Source organism: Rissa tridactyla, chromosome 4, assembly GCF_028500815.1.
Source record: "Rissa tridactyla isolate bRisTri1 chromosome 4, bRisTri1.patW.cur.20221130, whole genome shotgun sequence".
Taxonomy (NCBI): domain Eukaryota; kingdom Metazoa; phylum Chordata; class Aves; order Charadriiformes; family Laridae; genus Rissa; species Rissa tridactyla.
In genome coordinates this window covers 94265145-94285288 of record NC_071469.1, presented here as the reverse complement: position 1 = coordinate 94285288, position 20144 = coordinate 94265145, and the positions used below count along the sequence as shown (strand labels likewise).

At 48.4% G+C, this 20144-nt stretch overlaps 1 protein-coding gene across 14 annotated transcripts in view; it reads right to left on the bottom strand.

Annotated features, from left to right (window-relative positions):
- Nucleotides 1-20144, bottom strand: part of ZFHX3 (zinc finger homeobox 3) — a 685441-nt gene that overhangs the window by 64764 nt on the left and 600533 nt on the right. For all 14 annotated transcript variants that reach the window (XM_054198577.1, XM_054198573.1, XM_054198572.1 and 11 more), the window contains one exon: nucleotides 13729-13960. In XM_054198577.1, coding sequence (XP_054054552.1) covers nucleotides 13729-13960 — 232 coding nt within the window. The remainder of the gene's footprint in view (nucleotides 1-13728; nucleotides 13961-20144) is intronic.

Sequence of the window (20144 nt, the reverse complement as noted above, 5' to 3'; positions counted from 1 at the left end):
GGGATATTCCCCGAAGGGAGGAAAAGTGCAGGATGTTTTCTTCCAGCATTGAGCATGACCCTGTGGACTTGCATCAGCTTTTATAAACAAATGGATCTCTCGTACCAGGCAACGAATCCTACACTGTAACCCAAAATCAGCATCTTCAGTGGCAACAAGCTTCAAATTCACATTCCAAACAGGATGGCACATGAGCATGCTGATGCTACAGGTCTCGGTGTGCAAGCTCTGGAAAAGCTCTCCCATGCTTGCTTTCTCTCTTTGGAACGGCTTTTGCTGACCAGCCGTAAGAGAAGCCTGCGCTGGTTGCAACAAGAAGTGGCATGGCTGAGAGTACTCTCCTTGCAGGTTTGGAACTTGGAAGGACAATTTTCTGTCTCTGAAGACCTGAAGGAAAGACCAAGGGAAGGGACTGTGCCTCTCCCTTCCAAAGACTGAAAAGCACATGGCAAACTTCAAGGAATTCAGTTTCACAACCACCTTGAAGAGTAAGCAGATATTCTTCTTGTTCCATGGATGAAACCCTAAATCGAGAAGTAACTTATTTTTATTGATCCACGCCAAAACTGCGAAGTTGTCCAGACTTCTGGAGTTTCAGTCCCATCTTTTAAAATCTCTGAGAACTGCTGAAACAAATTAGCAACATTTTTATAATCTGTAAATCAAAAATGTTTAAAACATCAAGGACAAAGCTAATGTGGGCTTAGTGTCTTTGCTAATCCAAGGCCCAGAGGTTGCTTCTGGACCCTGACTTACATCCTCCATTGGCTCATTCAGTGACTTTTCCGTTACTATTTACAGTAAACATCCGGACAGAAGTTCTCACTGACACTGAGAAGCGAATGTAACTTTGTCCACCTCAGAAAATGCATAGGCAGGTTCTGCTAAAACTAGTGATGCAACAGCACCACAGGGGGAGGTTATGAAGAGATCTTGTCTTGCAATTTCCTCTCTGATGAAAAGATGGAGCTGGAGACCAGAAATCTGGTGTAAATGTCCCGTGTGAGGAACAGAAACCGTTCCATAAAGGCATCCTTTGCATCCATTCAAACCACGTAGTTTCCTCCTTTGCAGAAAGCGTGGATTTGCTTTCTCCGGGACACGCTGCCACAGCCCAGGACACCTGGTACTGCCTCAGCCAGTCTCAGGGAGAGCTCTATGCTTAGATTCGCTCAGAAATCCTTTTAAAAGAACCCTTATATAGAAAAGCGCAACATTTTCAGGAGAAACAGAAAAATACAGAATGACAGCTGCACTGAGGGAGATTCCATCCAGCCTGTGTACGTACCTCTCAAGAAACACAAACCATCCCACAACATCTTTTCCTGTTCTTCTTACACTGCACAGAACTGTAGAAGAAAAATAAACTTGGCATTTCTGCCTAGGAGCATCCTGTCAAACTGGATCGTATGAGCTATCAATTACAGAGGGAGACCTTCAGAGGCATGTCTGGGTCCCCTTGAGCTGGCAAGCTCTTGCCTACCACCTCCTGACGCTCTGCTGATGCTTCCTCTAGAAAGGGAACTGCAGTCCTTGGCCAGAACTGGTGGCATCACAACACCTCGTTGGTGTCAGTGTCAGAGAGGAATCAACCCTGTTTCTGACCCTGAACAGCAGCAGTCACAAACTCGGTCACAAGTCTGGAGAAGACGCCTGGCTTCAAGCACAACTTTCATTTTTATCCCCCATCACAGAAATCAACCAGGAAGTTTCACTACTGACGACGCGTGCAGATGGGCAGGAAACAGCTGAGCAGAAGGGACGCCTGGAAACTCTGCCACCTCACAGAGGTGCTGCTGTGACACAAAACACGCACGTGGCCAAGGCAAACCCCACCCCAGGGAAGTCGTCTCAGCCTGTGACACTCCTTAAGGATAAGCCCGTACGATCGAGCAGAGACAAACCAGCAGAGCACCACGCTCCCAAGCCTACCAGTGCTCTTCAGGACTCATTAGTCAAGGCTCGAGGCTGCTCACCAGAGAGATACCAAAATTAAGTGCGTGTGGAGCTGCAGCAAACCCTGAAGTACCATCTGGTAGGCTGGGGTCCTGTTTCCATTTCCTACCTCTCCTCCTGGGACAGGCCCAGCACCCTTCTGTGCTGCGGCTGCACAGCCGGGCAGGCGGCGTAAGGCTGGGAAGGTCTGTCTGCCGGCCATGCCCCGCCGGACAGCGGGGTGCTGCACTGGGGCACGGCCGCACCTCCACGCGAGGAGCAGAGCAAAACCCAGGGAGCATGAGCAGCGCTGGCGGGCCAGGCTGGAGGTTTGGTCTGTTTCACACGGAGTCTGGCGAGGCAGTTGGTCTGAAGCAGAGTTCTTGTTGTGTGTCAGTAATTACCGCCAGGAATCAGCAGCTGCCAAGCCCAGGTGCTGGACCGTGTCACACAGCAGCTCCTCAGCACGGGCCTGAGCATGAAGCCTGGCAGGCAGCTTCCCTCTCACAGCCCCTCCTCACCCTACTCCGCTGTTCACTTATAAACAAGTTAAACATCCTCGTTGCCTTTGAACAAAAGCCTGTGCCCAGTTGAACACGACTGAACTTTTCTTTCTGCCACTGTCCCCACCTAATGTCTCATTGGGCAAATTAGTAGGAAAGAGGGTATCAAGGTATCAGCAATTCACACGGAGCTCTGTGCTGGAGCTCCAGCCCCTTTCAGAACAGGGAAAGAGACTCTGAGCTAATACACCAACAAGAGCATGCACGTGAGGCAAGTCTCTAAACTCATTAGCCTGTTGACACAGAAAAAGGCATGTTCATTTCAGATATATTTAATTTGAAGGCCAGTAGTGTAAAAAGGGAGAAAACAGCAGAGTTCAGCAATGGCTAGAACAGTCAAACCTGTAGGAAAGATACTGGAGACGAGCTGCTACCATGTAGTACTATGGAGATAAACAACATAAATTAGGGTTGGCAGTGGAAGAACAGTTGCTGGAGCATGTGTCTAAGTTTCTGGAAGGTTTCCTTCTCTCCTTACCACCAGAATGTCAAAGCAGGGGGCTCAGCCAGACACAGCACTTGAACAAGTGCAAGGTTTGGACAGAGGGATCTCGGTTGTGCTGATAAGACTTTAAACATGAGCTGAATTTGCTGCTAGTATGAATCCTGTGTCACCCACACTGACTCTAACCCTTCTCCAACGCATCTTGAGACTAGGCTGCAGTATCTACTGCTGTTCAAGCTGCAATGTCCGCAAGGCTTTACTGATTCACCCCAAAAAGGGAGGGTCCTTCAGTCTTGAAGTTAACCTGCAGCACTGCAACGACCACCTTAAAGTCCTCAAGAAAAGAGTTCCCTATTCTAAAACTGGAAGGGAGAGAGGAGAAAAGTGAAACCGGAGAGAAGCAGAAAGTGCAGCCGGCACTGGCAGCAGAGCGTTTGGTGACCAAACTCAGTACCAAGGGCGAGACCGTAGGGACAAGGACGCAACTCTTCTGTCCCAAAGGGAACAGCAGCTGCTGGGGCTCAGGAGAGACGCTGTGCTCTGTTTCAGTGTGGCTCTGGGGTTTGTTTTGGTGGAGAGAAAAAACCAGCAGAGTAGGAGACGGACCAGGAGCTGCCTAGTGTTTTACTACAGCATCTGGTGATGTTTTCCCCTTTGCTCTTCTTAAGTGGAAAGGGCTTTAAGATGCAGCCGAACAAGAAAAACATTCTGGAACAAGTCAGCCGTCAGAGCTTCCTCTCTTTCTGCTTAATGAAAGCCATGAGCTCCCAGTGACAAGTGTCTGCTGGAGCTAGATGGGGCGTTTATGAGATTCCTGCCACGTTTCAGTGATATTACAGCGTGCCTTTGGTCTGCCTTCCCCAGCCCAGCTATCTAACCACTTCCTTCCCGCCAGGCGCCTCCCATTAGAGAGTTTCATTAAGCGAATGCTTGGGGGTTTGTGCAGATTTCTGTTACCCCCCTGCTTTACCAGGGGCACATGAAAAAAAGTCACGATAAACTTTAATAAAAACAAAATTAAAATGATTAAACCTTTCATATCCTTTAGAGATTATCTATTCACTGCTGGTTGGTCAAAACAGAGCTAAGGCACAACTGCTTTTTACTTTAAACTCAGAACCAACCCAAAAAAATAATAACAAAGGAAATCTGGCTCTGCCAGATATTAAAGGGGAACCAACTTTACCCCTGCATTCTGCAAAGCCCGACCTCAACAGTCCCATGGTATCCCATATACACAAAGACAGAAAGACGCTGCTGGGACGGGAATAGCGTTCTCTAAAATTTGGGCAGGCAAAAGGACGCAAGGAGGGAACAGGTACAAATCATGCTACAGAAGACTGCTGGGACAGAGAAGTCCCCTTATGCGTATTCAGAAGTCCCCGAAAGGGACCGACTTTCTTGAAGCATGTGGCTCTCCGCATATTGTCAGACCTTCCAAAGGAGCTAACTGTGTAAAGCAACCCCGGCCCATGGCTGCGAGATGTATGGTTGCTGGATTTTGATAACAATTAAAGCAATATGAAACTAAAGCAGAACCCAAAGTTTCCACCTGCATCTCAGTCCAACCATGAAGGAGAGAGTTTGCTACCCACCTGGCCTCTGGACATCCTCCAGAGGAGAGACCCTGCGCAGAAACACTGCGACTCCCATCACGAACTTGCCGGAAAGGTAAAAGGTCCTTAAGCCATTCAATCCACAAAAGAATTAAAAAAATTCCAAGGTTCAGCAGAACAACAAAGGGGAACGCAACAAGCTGTCCTCCTGCTTTAAATGAACACACATGACATGAGATCTTGGAAAACAAGATGATAATCCTGCATGTGGGGGTATTTGGTGGGGTTGGCACAGAGATCAGAAATGCTGCAGTAAAGGGGAACTGCAAGTTTAATCAGCTTAACATACATATCGCCAGGAGCTGTTTTCCTCTTTGTTGCTATTTCACGTGCGTTATTGCACTGTGGGTGAATGTTTTCTCAAAACAGGCCAATATCTTGTCTTACTCCCTATGTCTGAGGATGAGATGACAGAAATGGATTTCCTCTTTAGACAACAAAGCTGTTGCACACCCCCAGCTGTAGGAAACAGCCCCCGGCACAAAGCTGGGTGCACGCGACCGGGCACCCAACGGCCCTCCTGGCCCCCTCCCCACTACCTGCTGCAGCGCGCACCGAGCACCTCTTTGACGATTCACGTACTGATGACTTGGCTGGATTTACATGCAACGCTTCGGAAACAAAGACTGAGCAGGCTGCTGCCTTCAGGGGGTTACAGATAACGTATTGGGAAAAGACAATATTGGGTTGCGGGGAGTAAGAGGGAGGTAAAAAGCCCGAGAGAAGCTAATGAAGCTGGGCAGCATTTGATGTTTGCACACAGGAGCTCAGATTGTCATTTGGGTTGGCAGATTATTAAATGTGTCAATCAAGGACAAGCCTGGAAATGGCAAGGGGAAGCACGTGAAAGGAGGTTAGCTGTTAAACACCAGAGGAAGGAATCTCGTTTTGAGGAGGAGAGGGTGGCTGGCAGCAGCACAAGACCAGAGGAGCTTCTCCAGCCATAAGAGGCAGGGGCAATGGGAGGAGATGGTATGCAGAACATCATTTGGAACTCTTGCTTGCACCAGGTGGGAATTTTACACCAAATCCCTCAACGTGCACCTCACACATTGCTCTTCCCTAGCCTTCTGCAAGGGCCACATTTTCCAGACAGATAAATCTGTGCATCACCAGCAGAGCCAGAGTTGTGTGCTTCTGGTTGGTAGACGCTGTAGTATAAAGTCTCTACACTGTTCTCCTGCAGGCACCGTACAAGTAATCTGCTTTGAGAAGTTTTTAATTGTTGCATGCAATTAAGTCCCATGGAAAAGTGGAGAGAGGCTTACAAAAGCAAACTAATTATTCCTTTCTGAAACCCTCCATTACCTCTATCAGATGTAGGAGAGCAACACGCATGTTTCTGCAGCATTAGCAATGACCACATTTTCTTTAATTGAGGCCAAGTGGAGGACATCAGATCTTAATAAATTTGAGTTATTTCAAGCAGGGAGGAATATCATTTGGCATAACCCATTTTCATTTCAAAAGTCTTAAAGTTCCACTGGAAGTATGGAGCCTGCAATCATGATGAAAAATCCACTCCAAAGGAGCATCTCACATCCCTGTTGTAACAAACTACATTAATAATGACTCCATGCTCGATGGCTGTGAATGAGAAATGCCTTGCATGGCTGCCCGCTCTTCGAGGTGGGAAAACAACAGGATGGTTTCCCTCACAGGAGGTTTCTGTGGAAGGTCCCTTTCTCCGCTCTTCGTTTCACTTCATTTTACCGTTGGGCTGATCACAATTCCTAAGTCCAGGGCAGAACCACCAAGGGAAGGAAGGAACTGGAGAGCCTGGGTAGGAGAGAGGGGAATTGGGAGAGTAACGCTTCAGCCGTGGGGAAGAAGATAACGCATTCTGTGGGACTTCCAAGTCACAAATTGAAACCGACGAGTGTGGCTGACATCAAGCCTCCCTTCTGCTAAATAGAAACTTTTTGTTTAAGAGAAAACTTCATACTGCAAACCACATCCTGAGTGTTTAATGAATAAATCTGCTCCCGATCACATCGGAACTTGCTTCCGTTCCCATTTACCATCACCTCTCTCCTGCCGGCGCTGCCTTCGCATCCCTGGTGCAGCTACAAAGCTGCTTTTAGAAAGAGGAACATTAGCAAAGTGTTTCATATGACTCAGAGTGAAAACAGAGGTGCAAGCACCGTATGAGCATCCAGCCGTCTGCAAGCACCACAGGCAGAGCCAAGCTGAGTTTGGTAACTACTATTTTTAAACCACACGGGTTTTTCTCATCTGGCAACTGCTCTAGCTATACCTCAGTTCTGTTTACATACTTGGTTTCATTAAAAATTCACATCCTGATTTCAGTCTACGTTTTGCAGCCCTTCAGAAGGTCGAATGCTGAAATACAAGGAAGACGTGGATGGATAGTGCACCCGTCTCTGCCTGGGGGGCAGAGAGAGGGGAAAAGCAGGAGCCATGGGGTATCCCCTCCTCCCAGGGAGCTCTGGGATCCAGCAGCTTTTAAGGGGTTACCAGAACAGAGCTTTATAGTAAAGATATTCCTCTAAATAACTGTAATCAACCTGTCTGGAGCGGGGAGAGTGGCTGGTCCCTCGCTGTTTGCTGGCAGAGCGAGCGGCACGGATGCTCCAGCAAGGCCAGGCAGGGGAAGACGGGCAGGCAGCGATCCTCCCGCTGACACCCGCTCCAGCCCCTTTCCTGCCCAAACAAAGGGGCTTTTGACTGCGCTTGGCCGAGTTTAGCAACGGCTTCCAGGGAGCCTGCCCTCAGTCTTCACACGCGAGGGCCCCAACAATGACTTTGTGTGTTGGAAGAGGATGGCTGCTAAGGATTTGGCAGAGGTTAGTAGGATTGCTGAAACAGTATGTCCACCATAGGGGATCGGTTCTCTGCGGTGCAATGGTGCGGCATCCCTTCCCAGGATGGGATTCCCAATTATTCCCAATAATTCTTCAAAAACTACTCTGGCTGGCTTAGCCTGGTTTTAGGGGAACACTCCCATATCTGCAAGGACAAAGGTTCTCCAGAAGTATATGGTGCTAGGGAAAAAAAATCTAGAGCCGCACTGAATAGAAGATATTCTTTGAATTTATTTTTAGCTTTCCTACAGATTTCCACACTAAGGACACAAAGCTTTGTAAAATAGTCTATAGGATGACTCACAGAGTTGAGAAATGGTCAGCATTTCCCACTAAATATTACATGATTTTTCCACAAGTCATCTCGTTCGTCCCAGAGCTTTGTAACGGTCTCCAGTACAACTGTAAAGATCAACAAATTTGACTTTTTTGGGCTCACTTGCCATATACTTTGCTGTTGTTTTTTTCAAAAGCATTCTCAGCAGTTCCACAGATCGTGCCCAGACTGCAGTACTCGAAATACCTTGGAAAAGGAGAAGGAGAAAGGCACGCACCTTTTCCTCGGTGTGCTCTGCTACCTCCTTGGACAACACGGGGTGGTCTGAGCCTCAGCTGCTTGTGTGGCAGGGCAGGAACCTCTTTCTCCAGCCACAGAGGGACTGCACAGCTTCCTGACACCAACACAACTCCTTGGCCATGCAAATTTTCCTCTGCATTTACATCTGCTAAAATCTCTGTTTCCCTTCAAAGATGTCAACAAATTCAGGGCTCATACAAGAGGATGATCAAAATGAAGCTCCTGGGCATCGTAAAACTCTAGGTGGTCTCTTGCCTCAGCTCCACCTGACCCTTCCGGATCTAGTTAATCTCCTGCAGAGCCCAAGCACGAAGTGTTTCCACCTGAGGGACTTCTGCTCAGGTCAAGCTTACCGTGAGCATCAGGTCTTCCTCCAGACTTGAGGAGTGTGGCGGACCCTGACCCGAGCAGCTGCACAAAGCAGCAGTCCCGAGCCAGGGACGCCCAGGACTCTGGTGCAGGTGAGGAACACAGACATCCGATGGAGGCCTGATGGACTTCTGTCCTACACAGCGGGAAAAGTGAGCAAACCCTCCTCTGCTCCTCCCACAGGAGGACAGCTATGGAAAGGGAGGAGCAGACAGAGATGGAAAACGGGAAGAGTCAGGAGAAACAGGTAAGGGAGGAAACAGATTAATTATGGACGGCACTTGCCTAAGGAGAAACAGGCTCAGCAGCCGGGGCTGTAACAAATTCACAACCGTGTGGACGGCATATATAGAGTGATGGGACAGGGTGAGCAGGGGACTGCGTACGCCTCTGGGCAACACGCGCTGGAGACAAAGCGGCCATCCCGCTCCGGACCGGCTACTCCGCGCACGGCTGTCCGAGTTACGAAACGGGCTGCTGGACTCCGTGCCTTCTAGAAGGAAACACTTTCAAAGCCAGAATGAAAATTTGGTGCAGGTTGTTTCACTCTTCTTTCTCATTATCTAATGAGTCATAAGTGCATCCATCCCTACATCTTGAGAACGTTTTGTTTTTTATTATGGGTTTGTTTTTTTTTTCCTTCTCTAAAGCCCCATCATTAAAAATCAATTAGCTTATGGGTAACGTTATACAGATGCTTCTGCAGCAAGGGGCTGACATCTGCAGTGGCAGCAGCCCAGATACTACAGCAATAGATGTCCAAAAATACCCCACAGAGGAAAATAAGCCCCCACCCTTAAAGCTGTGTTCTTTCTCATCAACACAAAACAGCTGAATGTCCAAGCCTGGGCCCACTTCCCTGTCTCCTGCATAATTAGCACATTTCTCAGAGCAAGCAGAAAAGTTTAATTGTCTTTAATTATCCAGTTTAAGGAGGATTGGGTTTCTTGCCTGATGTCCATATAATTTCCCTGCCAACAACTTGATCATCCCTTTCCTGGAAGTGGCGTGTAGCTTCTAAAGCTCTCTTCCATAAAAGACACAAAAGTTCCAGTGAAGGCTGCGCTGCTGGCACAGGCAGAGACAAAGGTCCTTGTGTCTACAAGGCTGTTGCTCAGGCTGCTGCATGTGTTTTCTGTGGGCTGGGAGGGAATGAGTTGCAACTAATGTGCAATCAAGAACCATCACAATTACAAATGTAAATGAACAGGCAATTGGCACTGACCTTTGTAGATTGTTAGAGGACTAATTAAGGTATGATCAGACGCTCTTTTCCAACAGATTGAGATGCATCTATACAAGCAAATATCTACGCACCGCCCCAGAGACAGCAATGCTTTTTCCTACATGCTTGCACACACCAGCGAGTACCTACACACAGAGAGACACGGCATTTAACCCCGGCACCTGCTCCCTGCCACAGAGCAAATGGGATGGAGTGGGAAGGGGAACAAGGATACACCACTCGCTCGGTCTGCACGGTCCCTCTTAACACAAGGCCACAGTATGAGGCTGAGCTACCTTTCCTTACTGCAACCAGCAGTTTTATGCAAAGCTGGGGATGAGGAGATTGGCACAAACTGGATGAAGTTAGGGAAAGAAAAAAAGCAATAAAGAATCTTTCAGCATTTCTAGTAAAGCCACAAACTTCTCCAGCAGCAGCAGGAGCAATCGTGGCTGCCACGTGCCAACACCTCACCTTGGGTCACGGCTGGCCCAGGGGTCTCTCCTGGAGGCAGCAGCAGCTGGCTGGACCCCACCGTCCCCTGGAAACTTGGGATCCCTTACAACGCGGTCCCTCGTGCCTGCTCGCTCTTGGTCCCAGCGCACCAGACCGAAGAGCGAGGAGAGGGATGATGTTTCACGCTACCTCTGAGGCAGCCCAGCAGCTGGCCAGCCAGACCAGCACAAGGAGGGAACAGTTTTCTGACAGTTCCGCCCTGCCCTGAGCACTTGCAGTTCTACAGGGAGAGAAGACGGGCGCTAGACAAGGGCCAGGGCCTTGTCCTTGCCCATCGCGTTTCGAGCATCTCCCGGCATGGGGACTCCACAACCTCCCCGGGCTGCTGGTCCAGGGCTAGGCCACCCTCCCAGGGAGGAGTTTTGCAGAAGGTAGAAAAGCTGCAAGGACTGAAATGTTTTAACAGTCCTCAGAAAGAGCAGTGACAACAAAAGGGGACTGACTTTGGAAAAAAATGCAAGCTGGTATTGTATTTGTAGGGAAACTGAATTCAAAACAAATACAATTAACTAAAAGGGGAGAGAGAATCACAGCGATGATTACCAGGGAGTAACGGCAGCAGCAAACCAAACCACTGCATTTGTAACGCAGCAAACCAGCAAAACAGTCAGCATGCCTTTCGGCCCCCTGACAGAGACCTGCCACATCAGAAAAGCACTTTTGCTCAAGGTGTCTGAAACACAGGGAAGGCTTTCTTGTGTTATATGCTATCACCAGAGACTCTCATCAAAAGGCAGAGAGGAAAGTCCACCTTGCTCTCAGAAAAAAAACAATAAAAGCCAAACGGGGATACAATAGAGACACCATCGTATTACGGAGGAGGAAGAAATGCAGAGAGCCAGCTGCAAACCTGCAGTGCAGCCCTGCCACGGTGGAAGCGCGTTTCCCACGCTGGCAGCATCGTGCTGGGAAGACCCTCAGTGAAGCCTCAATGAGCAGAACGAGCTGCTCTCCCGAACGGGCGTAACAGCCAAATACACTGGCAAAGTTCAAAACCAAGAAAAACCAAACACGTCAGAAGAGTGAATTTAAGCCTAGGCACACGTGCATTCCTGCTACACATCGCTGACACCCGAAACTACTGAAAAATAACGGCAGCCAGCTAAATAATAAATAAGAGCAGCATTTTATAACACTGGAAGTTTAAACATCACAGAAAAAAGGGAAGGATCAGCCTGTTCAAGGCAGATCCTTTTATGCATAAAGAAATTACACGGAATAAATCAAAGCCGAGAAACAAGTTATTGTTGTGCACTGCAAGAGGCCAACCCTGCTCGCTGCGAGGAGCAGCCCCGCGTGCCAGGTGATGCCCCCGCCTGCCCCGATGCCCAGGAGCAGAGGTACCAGCACCTGCCAGGGCTGCCCAGCTCCAGCTGGCGGCATCCTGACACATCCTCCCTCAGGAGATGTCCTCAGCCCCGCTGCCGGCCTGGGACGACTGGGCCACCCCGCTTTATATTCCAGTTGATGTTCTGATGCCGTGGCAGGATCAGAATAAAGGGGAGATGAGAGCATCTGTTCTCCCCCACGGGGATACTGCAGCTTCTCACCCAAATCCGACTCCCGTCGCTGCAGGGATAACCGGGCCTTGTGCCTGCGGCCACCAGCGAGCTGTGCCTGCTATCTTGCTCAACAATGGACTGGAAGAGTGCTTGAAATTAAATATCTCAGGTCAAAGCGACCTGCAAAACAGATCAGAGGTGTCCCCCCACCGTCGCATTCTAGAGAGTCTTATTTCTGATAAAGAAATATGATAAAGAAATTCTTAGTGTCTTGTTTGCTGTAAGCTTTCGTTGAAGAACCAACAAGCTTAAAGGAAATTATCTCAAGCCATTTGAAAAAGAAAAAAAAAAAAAGAAAAAAAATCTCCATTTTTAAATGGATATTTCCTTTCAGCGACTTGACAAGCCTTTTAGTTAAAAAAAATTACATTTTTTAAAATGGTCAACAAATCCTTTTCCCTCTCAGCTAGTCACCTTCTGCACTCTCAGTACCTGCAATGTCACAATCCTGGCGGACATACAGGGAAAGATAAGGTTTCTAAAGTAAAAGACAAAGTAAACAAAAATTTCTAAAGTAAGCAAAGGTTTTCAAGATTGTTCTGTGTATCACAAAAGGGCACAGATGGTTTTTCCTCTCTGTTCGTTTTACTTTTAAGAAAACTCACAAACCGTACAACACTGGTCAACATATCCTTTCGAAATCGGAATGTTTTTCTACAGCGGAGCATCGCAGAGAAGCAGAACGGCTGTAAGAGCTGCTGTCCCCTCCAGGATGGTGTGGCAACCACAGCGCGCTTTCACTGTCACCGTGACCTTTGGGAAAGCATATTCCATGCCCTCGACTCCACTGGGCCACCGAGTTCACAGATGGGTCACTTTTTTTCCATGAGACTGAATTTAACTCTTAATGAAAAATCTCCTGTTTTACTTTCTGGGTGTTCTGCAAATATTTCAGATCCTTGTTAGTAACATGCGTAACAGCAATGCAACCCAGGTCACTTCATGAAACATTTCTAAGACCCACACACAGTCTCTTCCAGCTGGTGTTGCTTTCCTTGCTCAATGCCTTTAAGCTAAGATCACTTTTCTTGTCTCTGTATGCACTAATTGCAGAATGCCAGTTCCTCAGAGCACTTTTCTGTAAGATTTAGCCATTTCTACAGCGGTCATGGAGGAAAATCCTCGTTGAAGCTGAGAGGAGGCTTTTGAAGGCTTTCGCTGGCATCCTCCCAGCTCCAGCACCTTCACATCCCTGACAACATATGCACCAGTCGACTCGGGCAGGCTCTCCTCCTTCTCCCTCTGCAGAGGACTTAATGAGATCTTGCTTTTCCTAACATAAAAAAACTTCTTAACCCTTCAAATGATCAAACAAAGTACAATTTCTGTTTTGCCCAGCCTAACTGTCCCCTTTAAGGCACATTTTCTCTTGCTAGATTCACAGCTGCAATCCCTCTCCTATGACCTGTCCTTCCTGTATGAGCAAAAGCTCCATCCAAGCCCTTCACTTTATCCACCTTGTCAAGAGGAGACACAGAAAACAGAAACACTCGTCCCTTCTCCTGCCCACCCCGATCAACCAGCTTCTCCTCCCAATCCAATGTGGCTGCAATACAGGTTTGCACTGGCGCTCAGGACGTCACTTGACACGTGGCAAAATATCTACCAAAAGTACAGTACACTAGTTTGGTGTCCAAATGTTGTCCAATGGACTAGTTTGTCCAAATGTGACGGTATCTTTAGATACTCAACACGATATTCCACTGTTTAAGACACTAACCAGAACAAATACACACACTTCTACATGTCAAACTTGTGTTTAGCCCACTGGAACAGAGGGCACCACTTAGAAGAGCAGAACGAAGCACACACATAAGTATTTGGTGCTTCAGAGCCACCACCCACAAGCCTGGTGAAGCAAAGCTATGCTGGATGCTGCAGGTACACAGGGGTCTTGTCCCACCTCCGGGCGGCCGGGAATTCCGTAAAATATTATTGATAAGCGATAAGCATCATCCCCACAGCAGGGAAGAGAAACAAGAAAGTCACCGAGCTTGTCACGAAACTGCACAGAACATCTGATGCTGCTAGTCGAAACCTGTGAGGGAGAGCAGCCAAGAGCCGACCCTGTTCATGCAAGGGAGGCAGCACTCACCGGCCTCAGCTGCGGGACACTTCCGGATGGTGAAGATCTGTCCCAAGTCTTCCTCTTCTTCAGGGAGACCTTTCTGGAGGCGCTGCAGCTTACGTAGGCTTTCACTCCGCTGGTGTTTCATGGAACGCACGTGCTGGATAAGGTTCAACTTGGCCTTGGTGGAGTAGTTACAGAGGACACAGTGGTAATAGCAGCTTTCACCCTCAACCCCGCTCTCGTGATGCTGAAGGTGCTGTGAAGAACAAAGTAGAGAGAGGTGAATTTCCTGCATTATCTCCAGTCTCCCTGGGTTAGTCCACTGTAAATTGCTCAAAGCCACCCGGGAATTAAGTAAGAAACCACATTTTGACAAAGGCGCAGTAAGATCAAGCCTGTTTACTCTCAAGATACCGTGCGCTCTCGTGCTTAGAAGCAAAAAAAACATAACACGCTGAAACCAACACAGAAGAAAAAATCAAGATAGGCAAGATCATCTCCTTCAGTGAAAAAAACCTGATCCAACATTAACAACTATTCACGACCTACGCATGGCTAATTCTTTCATATTTAAAGCTTATCCTGGGAGGGGATCCAACTTCATGTCAAACAGATAAAATTAAATTTGATAAATTCGCATTGAAAACTAAGAAGAATAAAACTAAAACAATCCTAGAACACAATGAACCCATTAGATCAAGAGGTCCTGGAAACAGCGTATGGAAGCAGAGCCCAGAGCATGTGCCATCCTATCCATCATCCAGCGCTCCGTTCCCTGGCATCTAGGTTTTACTCCCTTGGATCTGAAGAAAGCAGCAGCCTGGCCTGGAAGACAGCCGTGACAGCGATGGAGAATGAAAAGCCAACGGTGAGCATGCAGCTGGGTACCACTGCGAGAGGTTAGCACTTGGAAAAAAAATAATCTTGCCACCCTCTGAAGTTGTGCTATCGCAGCCAATATAGCTAATTTGAGAGTATTATACCTTGATTATTTGACAAAATCTATCAATTGTCTGGCACAGAGGTTCATGCCGCTACGGAAATGAATAGCCATTTTATGTCACAGATCCCAAGGATGCAGCAATTAGTTCTTAAAACCAGAGGGAAGAATTCGCTCTCTCCGTTCAGTTTGGGCAGTGTCAGGGCGGAGAGTTCCCAGTTCCCACAGTAAGGGCTTATCACAAGTTGAGGAGAAACGGATACCAAAGTCAAATGACACAAAAGACTCCTCCGTGAAGGCCAGTTGGTGTTTCCACCACACACCTACGTTTCAGCTAAGCAATAATCCCTCCTACCATCCAACCCCAAGGCCTTTTTGTCTTCTGAGTCCTCTCATGGAACTCTTTCCCTGCCACGCGTTTCACCCAAGACACCTAAGTAAGGTGATTTGGACGTGATCTCAAGGTTTGCCAATCAAAAATATTGCCTACGTGCAGCCAGGACCTTCTGGTAAAAATTCTGACGAGTATTGTCTCAGTTACAGCTAAGATAAGATTAAAGTCACATATTACCCAGCGCTGTGTGCTTAGCTAACACGGAGGAAGGAGAGCCCTCTGAGTCTAGGAATGATTAAAAATAGGATAGGAGCTGATGCTGAGGCTTCTGATTGGAAGGGCGAGGGAAGAGAATAAATGTATTCTAGATCTGGCTAATTAGACTACCCTCTTTTGGGATCACGATGTATTTAATTAAATTCACTGTAATATTTGAAGAATCCACCAGGGCACTAATCCCACTGGTGCCCTCAAAAGATTTTTTGCTGTTTTCCCTCATAAGAACTTCTTCTCCCTCTCATTTCTATTGTTTGCATGCATTACCCTCTTCCTGAGCTAGAAAAAGAGAAATGGCTTAAGACATAAAAAGCTCAGGTTAGCGAGCCAGTCGCGAGAGCCGCACGACCAGCGCTCATGGCCCAGCTTAACCAGCCTTGCTCTGCCCTGCTCAGATCCAAACTCTGCAATAAAACCTCCCTGACGCCCCATCTCACTGAAGGCTGGGGGTCTCGCTCCAGGAGATGCACGGCAAGCCCCGTCTCCCGTCTGTTGAGAGGTGCGTCGGGGAAGCCCCCGTCCTACAACCCCACATTCGAGCTCAGAAAGTGCCAACGGGCTCAGCAGCAGCTTCTGCGAGAAGGCAGAGGAAACCCCCAGTGAGCAATTAAGAGAAAAATCTGGTCACAGGTTCAAGGAAATATTAAGGACATGGTCTCTGTGGGAACTAGAGGCACATCTGTACTGCTCTCATTTAAAGGGGGATTTTAGGAAAACATTTGTTTTAAACGGTTTAATAAACGTGTCTTGTTTTCTGTTCTTGTTTTGCTCCCACTCCATGCACGCGAGGTATGTTCAGATATCCCTTGTGCTTGCGTCAGCTTCACCTGCCTGTCGTGCTGGAGGAGTCAAGACCTGAGGGTGCCAATGCCACCAAGTCCACCCCTGACACGACGCGACCTCTGATTCCCATCAGTCGTCCAACAGAGGAAAGGAGCAGGCCAGACTAGGACAACACAACGGACGAACAAGTACCAGCCGTGAGTTGCTGGAAGCGATGAAATGCTGGACAAGTGCGTGTAGTTATTGTCCATCATACTGTTAAGCTTTCCCCTTGCGAGAATTTATCCGTATCACAGGAAACAAATTCAAAATATTAAACCAGAACCTTGTTAGAAGACAAATCAACTTGAAAATCAAAGGAATATATTGTTCCTAGGAAAACCAACCAACTTCTGTCAGAGAACATTGATTTCTGCAAGTCTGGGGGGGTGTTCGCCCCCTCCCTCTCAACGATAGGAAACTTCCAACATCTGGTTCTTCACGCATGGCATGCAAAATATTGATCAGGTTTAGTCAAAGCTCCACTTTAAATCAGAAACAGACAGAGGAACGCTCTGATGGAAACCATACGGCTCATGAGTACAGCTTCCCAGGGGGACGTGGGCTGTTCCTGCACATACGCTAACCGCAGCACAACACCGCACTGCTCCCAACACCTATTCCTACACACAAATCAAACCAAATCTGACCCGTCTTCCATTTGGGAAGCGCTCGGGTCTCTGGGTAAAGCTGCGCTTTCGCTCTGCGGCGATCCTGCTCAGAGACCTCGTCTCCTCCACTTGCCACAACCCCTGCACCGCCTGCCCCGACCTCCACCTGTGGAGCACCAGTCCCTCACCCGTTACAGGCACCCTAGCTGCCCGAGCCTCGCCTTTAGCTTCTCACAAGGAAAATGCTATTTTGGGGTTGGGACTCCGTACCAAACCGCACTCGCCGGGCGGCCGTGCTCGTGCCGGCAGCCAGGATGGATTCAGCCCTGCCCCACAGGAATACCTGACGAGCGTTTCGGGCCGGTTTAGGGAGTATTGCATACCGACCGCCCCCTTCCTCTGGGTTTGGCTTGGAGAAGTCGGCACATTGGGAGGGTCTGAACATGAAGACAGTTTAAGTAAGCAAAAGAAAAATTATAACTTGTGCTATATGCGCACTGCAGAGCGCCGGGGGCCAGCAGACAGCAATCAATGCCTTCGGGGCTGTGCACAGCCCCTGGCCCCCAAACATGAGAGGAGGGAGGAGGAGGCGCGCAGGTGGCGTCCACACCAGCGCTGCCCACAGCCCCTCAGCACAGCCATTAGCTGGGGCTGGGGAAGGGCAGGAGGGATGGAGGAGGGCAGGAGAAGGGATGCAGGAGGGCAGGAGGGGGTGCGGAGGCTGGGGGTGCGGACCGGCCAGGGCAGGAGAGGTGCCTGGGTGAGCATGCGTGCGCTGGGACGAGCTGACCCACACCAGACTCATGGACTGACTTTCCAACCCTCACTCTCTAACATCTGGCTTGGAATTGTTTTCTTCTAATAAATAATAGTGTAATGAAAGTTCATAGCTTATGACTACGGAAATCTAATTTTTAAACAAAAGAATGACACTATATTCAGTTTTTCTTTCTCTCCACCTCCATCCTTCACATACCCTGAACTTTCTTTATTTCACCATCTATCTTTCCCCCATCTAACACTGCCTCACCCACAGTATTTTTCAATAATCATGGAATTTAATGCGACAGCTGTATTAATCTCCCTGGCTGCAGGCAGTCCTCCTCACCCCCATGCCATGTACTCAAACTACGTTCTTTGGAGATGAGACTGTTGTAAGCAGGACTGAGGATCCGTGTTGCTACTATTAGACAAGTAATGAACTCTCCTGCTGAATACCTTTGTAGGTATTACCGTAGTTAATGTTAACCATTTAATCCGATTTCTGAAAACTTTTGTACGTCTTGTACATTTTAAAAGATGTTAAATCTGGATCTGCTCAAAACCTCTTCTGTATTAAGTTTATTACAGCCACCATGTAAAGAGCCCGATTTCTACGGTGACGTGAACGGATAATCCTCCCTATAGCACTCTGTTGCCAGAAGGCACAATGTTATTTTCCAAACCCTCTTTGCTATGTTTAGCGGGTCAGGTACTGTTCCGGGGGATATCTGAACTGTAACCCTAGCTCACCAGGGAGACGCAATAACCACTTTGAACTATCTCGTGCTTTTGATGTTTATTATTCATTAGAAAAAAGGCCCAATTTCTACGCAATCTTAACTTCATCTTGTGTAATGCTTTCCCTTTGGAAGGCCCTAAAAGCTGCTCAGGACAAACCCACTGTGACAACAGTGGGAATCGGACAAGCCCTTGGTCTGCAAGTTGTAAGACGAACCGTATCTCTGTAAGAGGTGAGACCCCACCTCCACCCACAGGAGGTCCTGATGGTACAAGAAGCAGTAGAACATGTGGGAAAACTCTCTGCAAGCTTGAAGATGGCCCCCTTCTTCTGCAGACCTCAAAATGACAACAAGCAGTAGAAAAAAACCTCTGTAACTGCCCCCACCAACAAGCAGCAGCCTGTGCTCTCCCGCTCCCCTCCCTGGTGCGCAAGGATTTTCTGCACGTAACAAGATGTCTGTAGGGAGAAAAAAGCAGGTGAAGTAACAGGCCTGGGGCCAAAACCCAAAGTGGGAAAATAATCTCATGAACTCCACGCAACAAGCAGAGAACCAACGCTAACAAAGGGACAACCCTTCCTCCCCACCAGCTGGCTGCCAGGATCACCAGCCGCAGCGGTGACCTGGATCCCAAAACAACCGAATCTGAGATCCGTGCTAGAGCACCAACGGGGACAGTCAACACGAGTCCGCCCCCTCTTGTTTACACAAACATCCTTTTGCTTACCAACTCTGACTGCTCAGCAAGGCCATGTGGTGGCATGGATAATTGATAAACCCTCTGGAGAAATCTCTTCCACATCACTTTGGATCACTTTCTCCAGCTGACTCTCACATTACAGGACAATCCTGCCACAAAATCACAAGCCACTGAACTGCCAAGAGCTCCTTTAAGAAACACTCCCCTGAAGTTTTCATTCTTGAATATCTTTGGAGGAGGTTTTTTTTCCCACATATAACACTCTTCTTACCGCTGAACTCAGGACGACGTCTGTTCTGTTAGAATGGGTAAAATTAGTAGGGATTTAAAAGAAGTGACAGATGCAGCTGAGGAAGATGGAGCCAAAAATCTGCTGGAGGGTTACAAAAGCTGTGGAAGAGAGCAGCACTGCAGACTCGCGCCGCTCTTACTTCTTCCTGTGAGCACCTACATCTGACCAGCATCAGCAATGAGACGCAGAGCCCGTGGGACCCCTGCTAAACCCACGGTGTCACGCAGAACCAGGAGAGCACCGCAGAGGTTATGCAAGATTTCGAACCACACACGGTTACTGTGAAAGCCAACACCAGTACACACTCCCGTGTTTGGGAGGAGGTGCCGGAGGCACGCCAACCCTACGAGCACATCCTCAGCGCAGAAGGATGCCCAGGGGTTGACTCTTCCTCAGGGTGAAGTCAGACATGGGTAATTAGTAACAGGCTTGGTAGGGAACATTTCCCATGCCAGCAAGAACTGTGCCTGTGACAATGCACTCCCGGGGAGCGAGGCGAGACGCGACCCTTACACCAGAGCTGGAGGGGAGACTACAGGTCGCCATGCAAAGGGACCAGACCCTGCAGCAGACCTCAGAAGCCTCATAAGTGTCTCTTGGTCCCCATGCGCCTCTGATCTGCTGCACGAGATAAATCACACAATCCTGGAAGAGAAGAATCTGAATTTTTAATGAAAGTCATGTGGATGCAGCTGTCTGATCCCGGTCTGTTCCAAGTACTCCATAAAAGTCAGAGCTGGCCCATCCGTCTTGCTCTCCTTTCACACCTGCAGCCCCGGCTGGAATTTCCTGGAGCTGACGGAGACGTGGGGCGGACGCAGCACGCAGCAAGAACACATGCTGGCTATGTGCTGGAAGGGGCCGGTGCTCTCACAGCCGCCCCACAGCCCAGATGTTTTGAAAGGAGGAAAAAATTGATTCTCCATACAGCAGGTTCAAAAGATGAACTTACGCTCTTTCGTA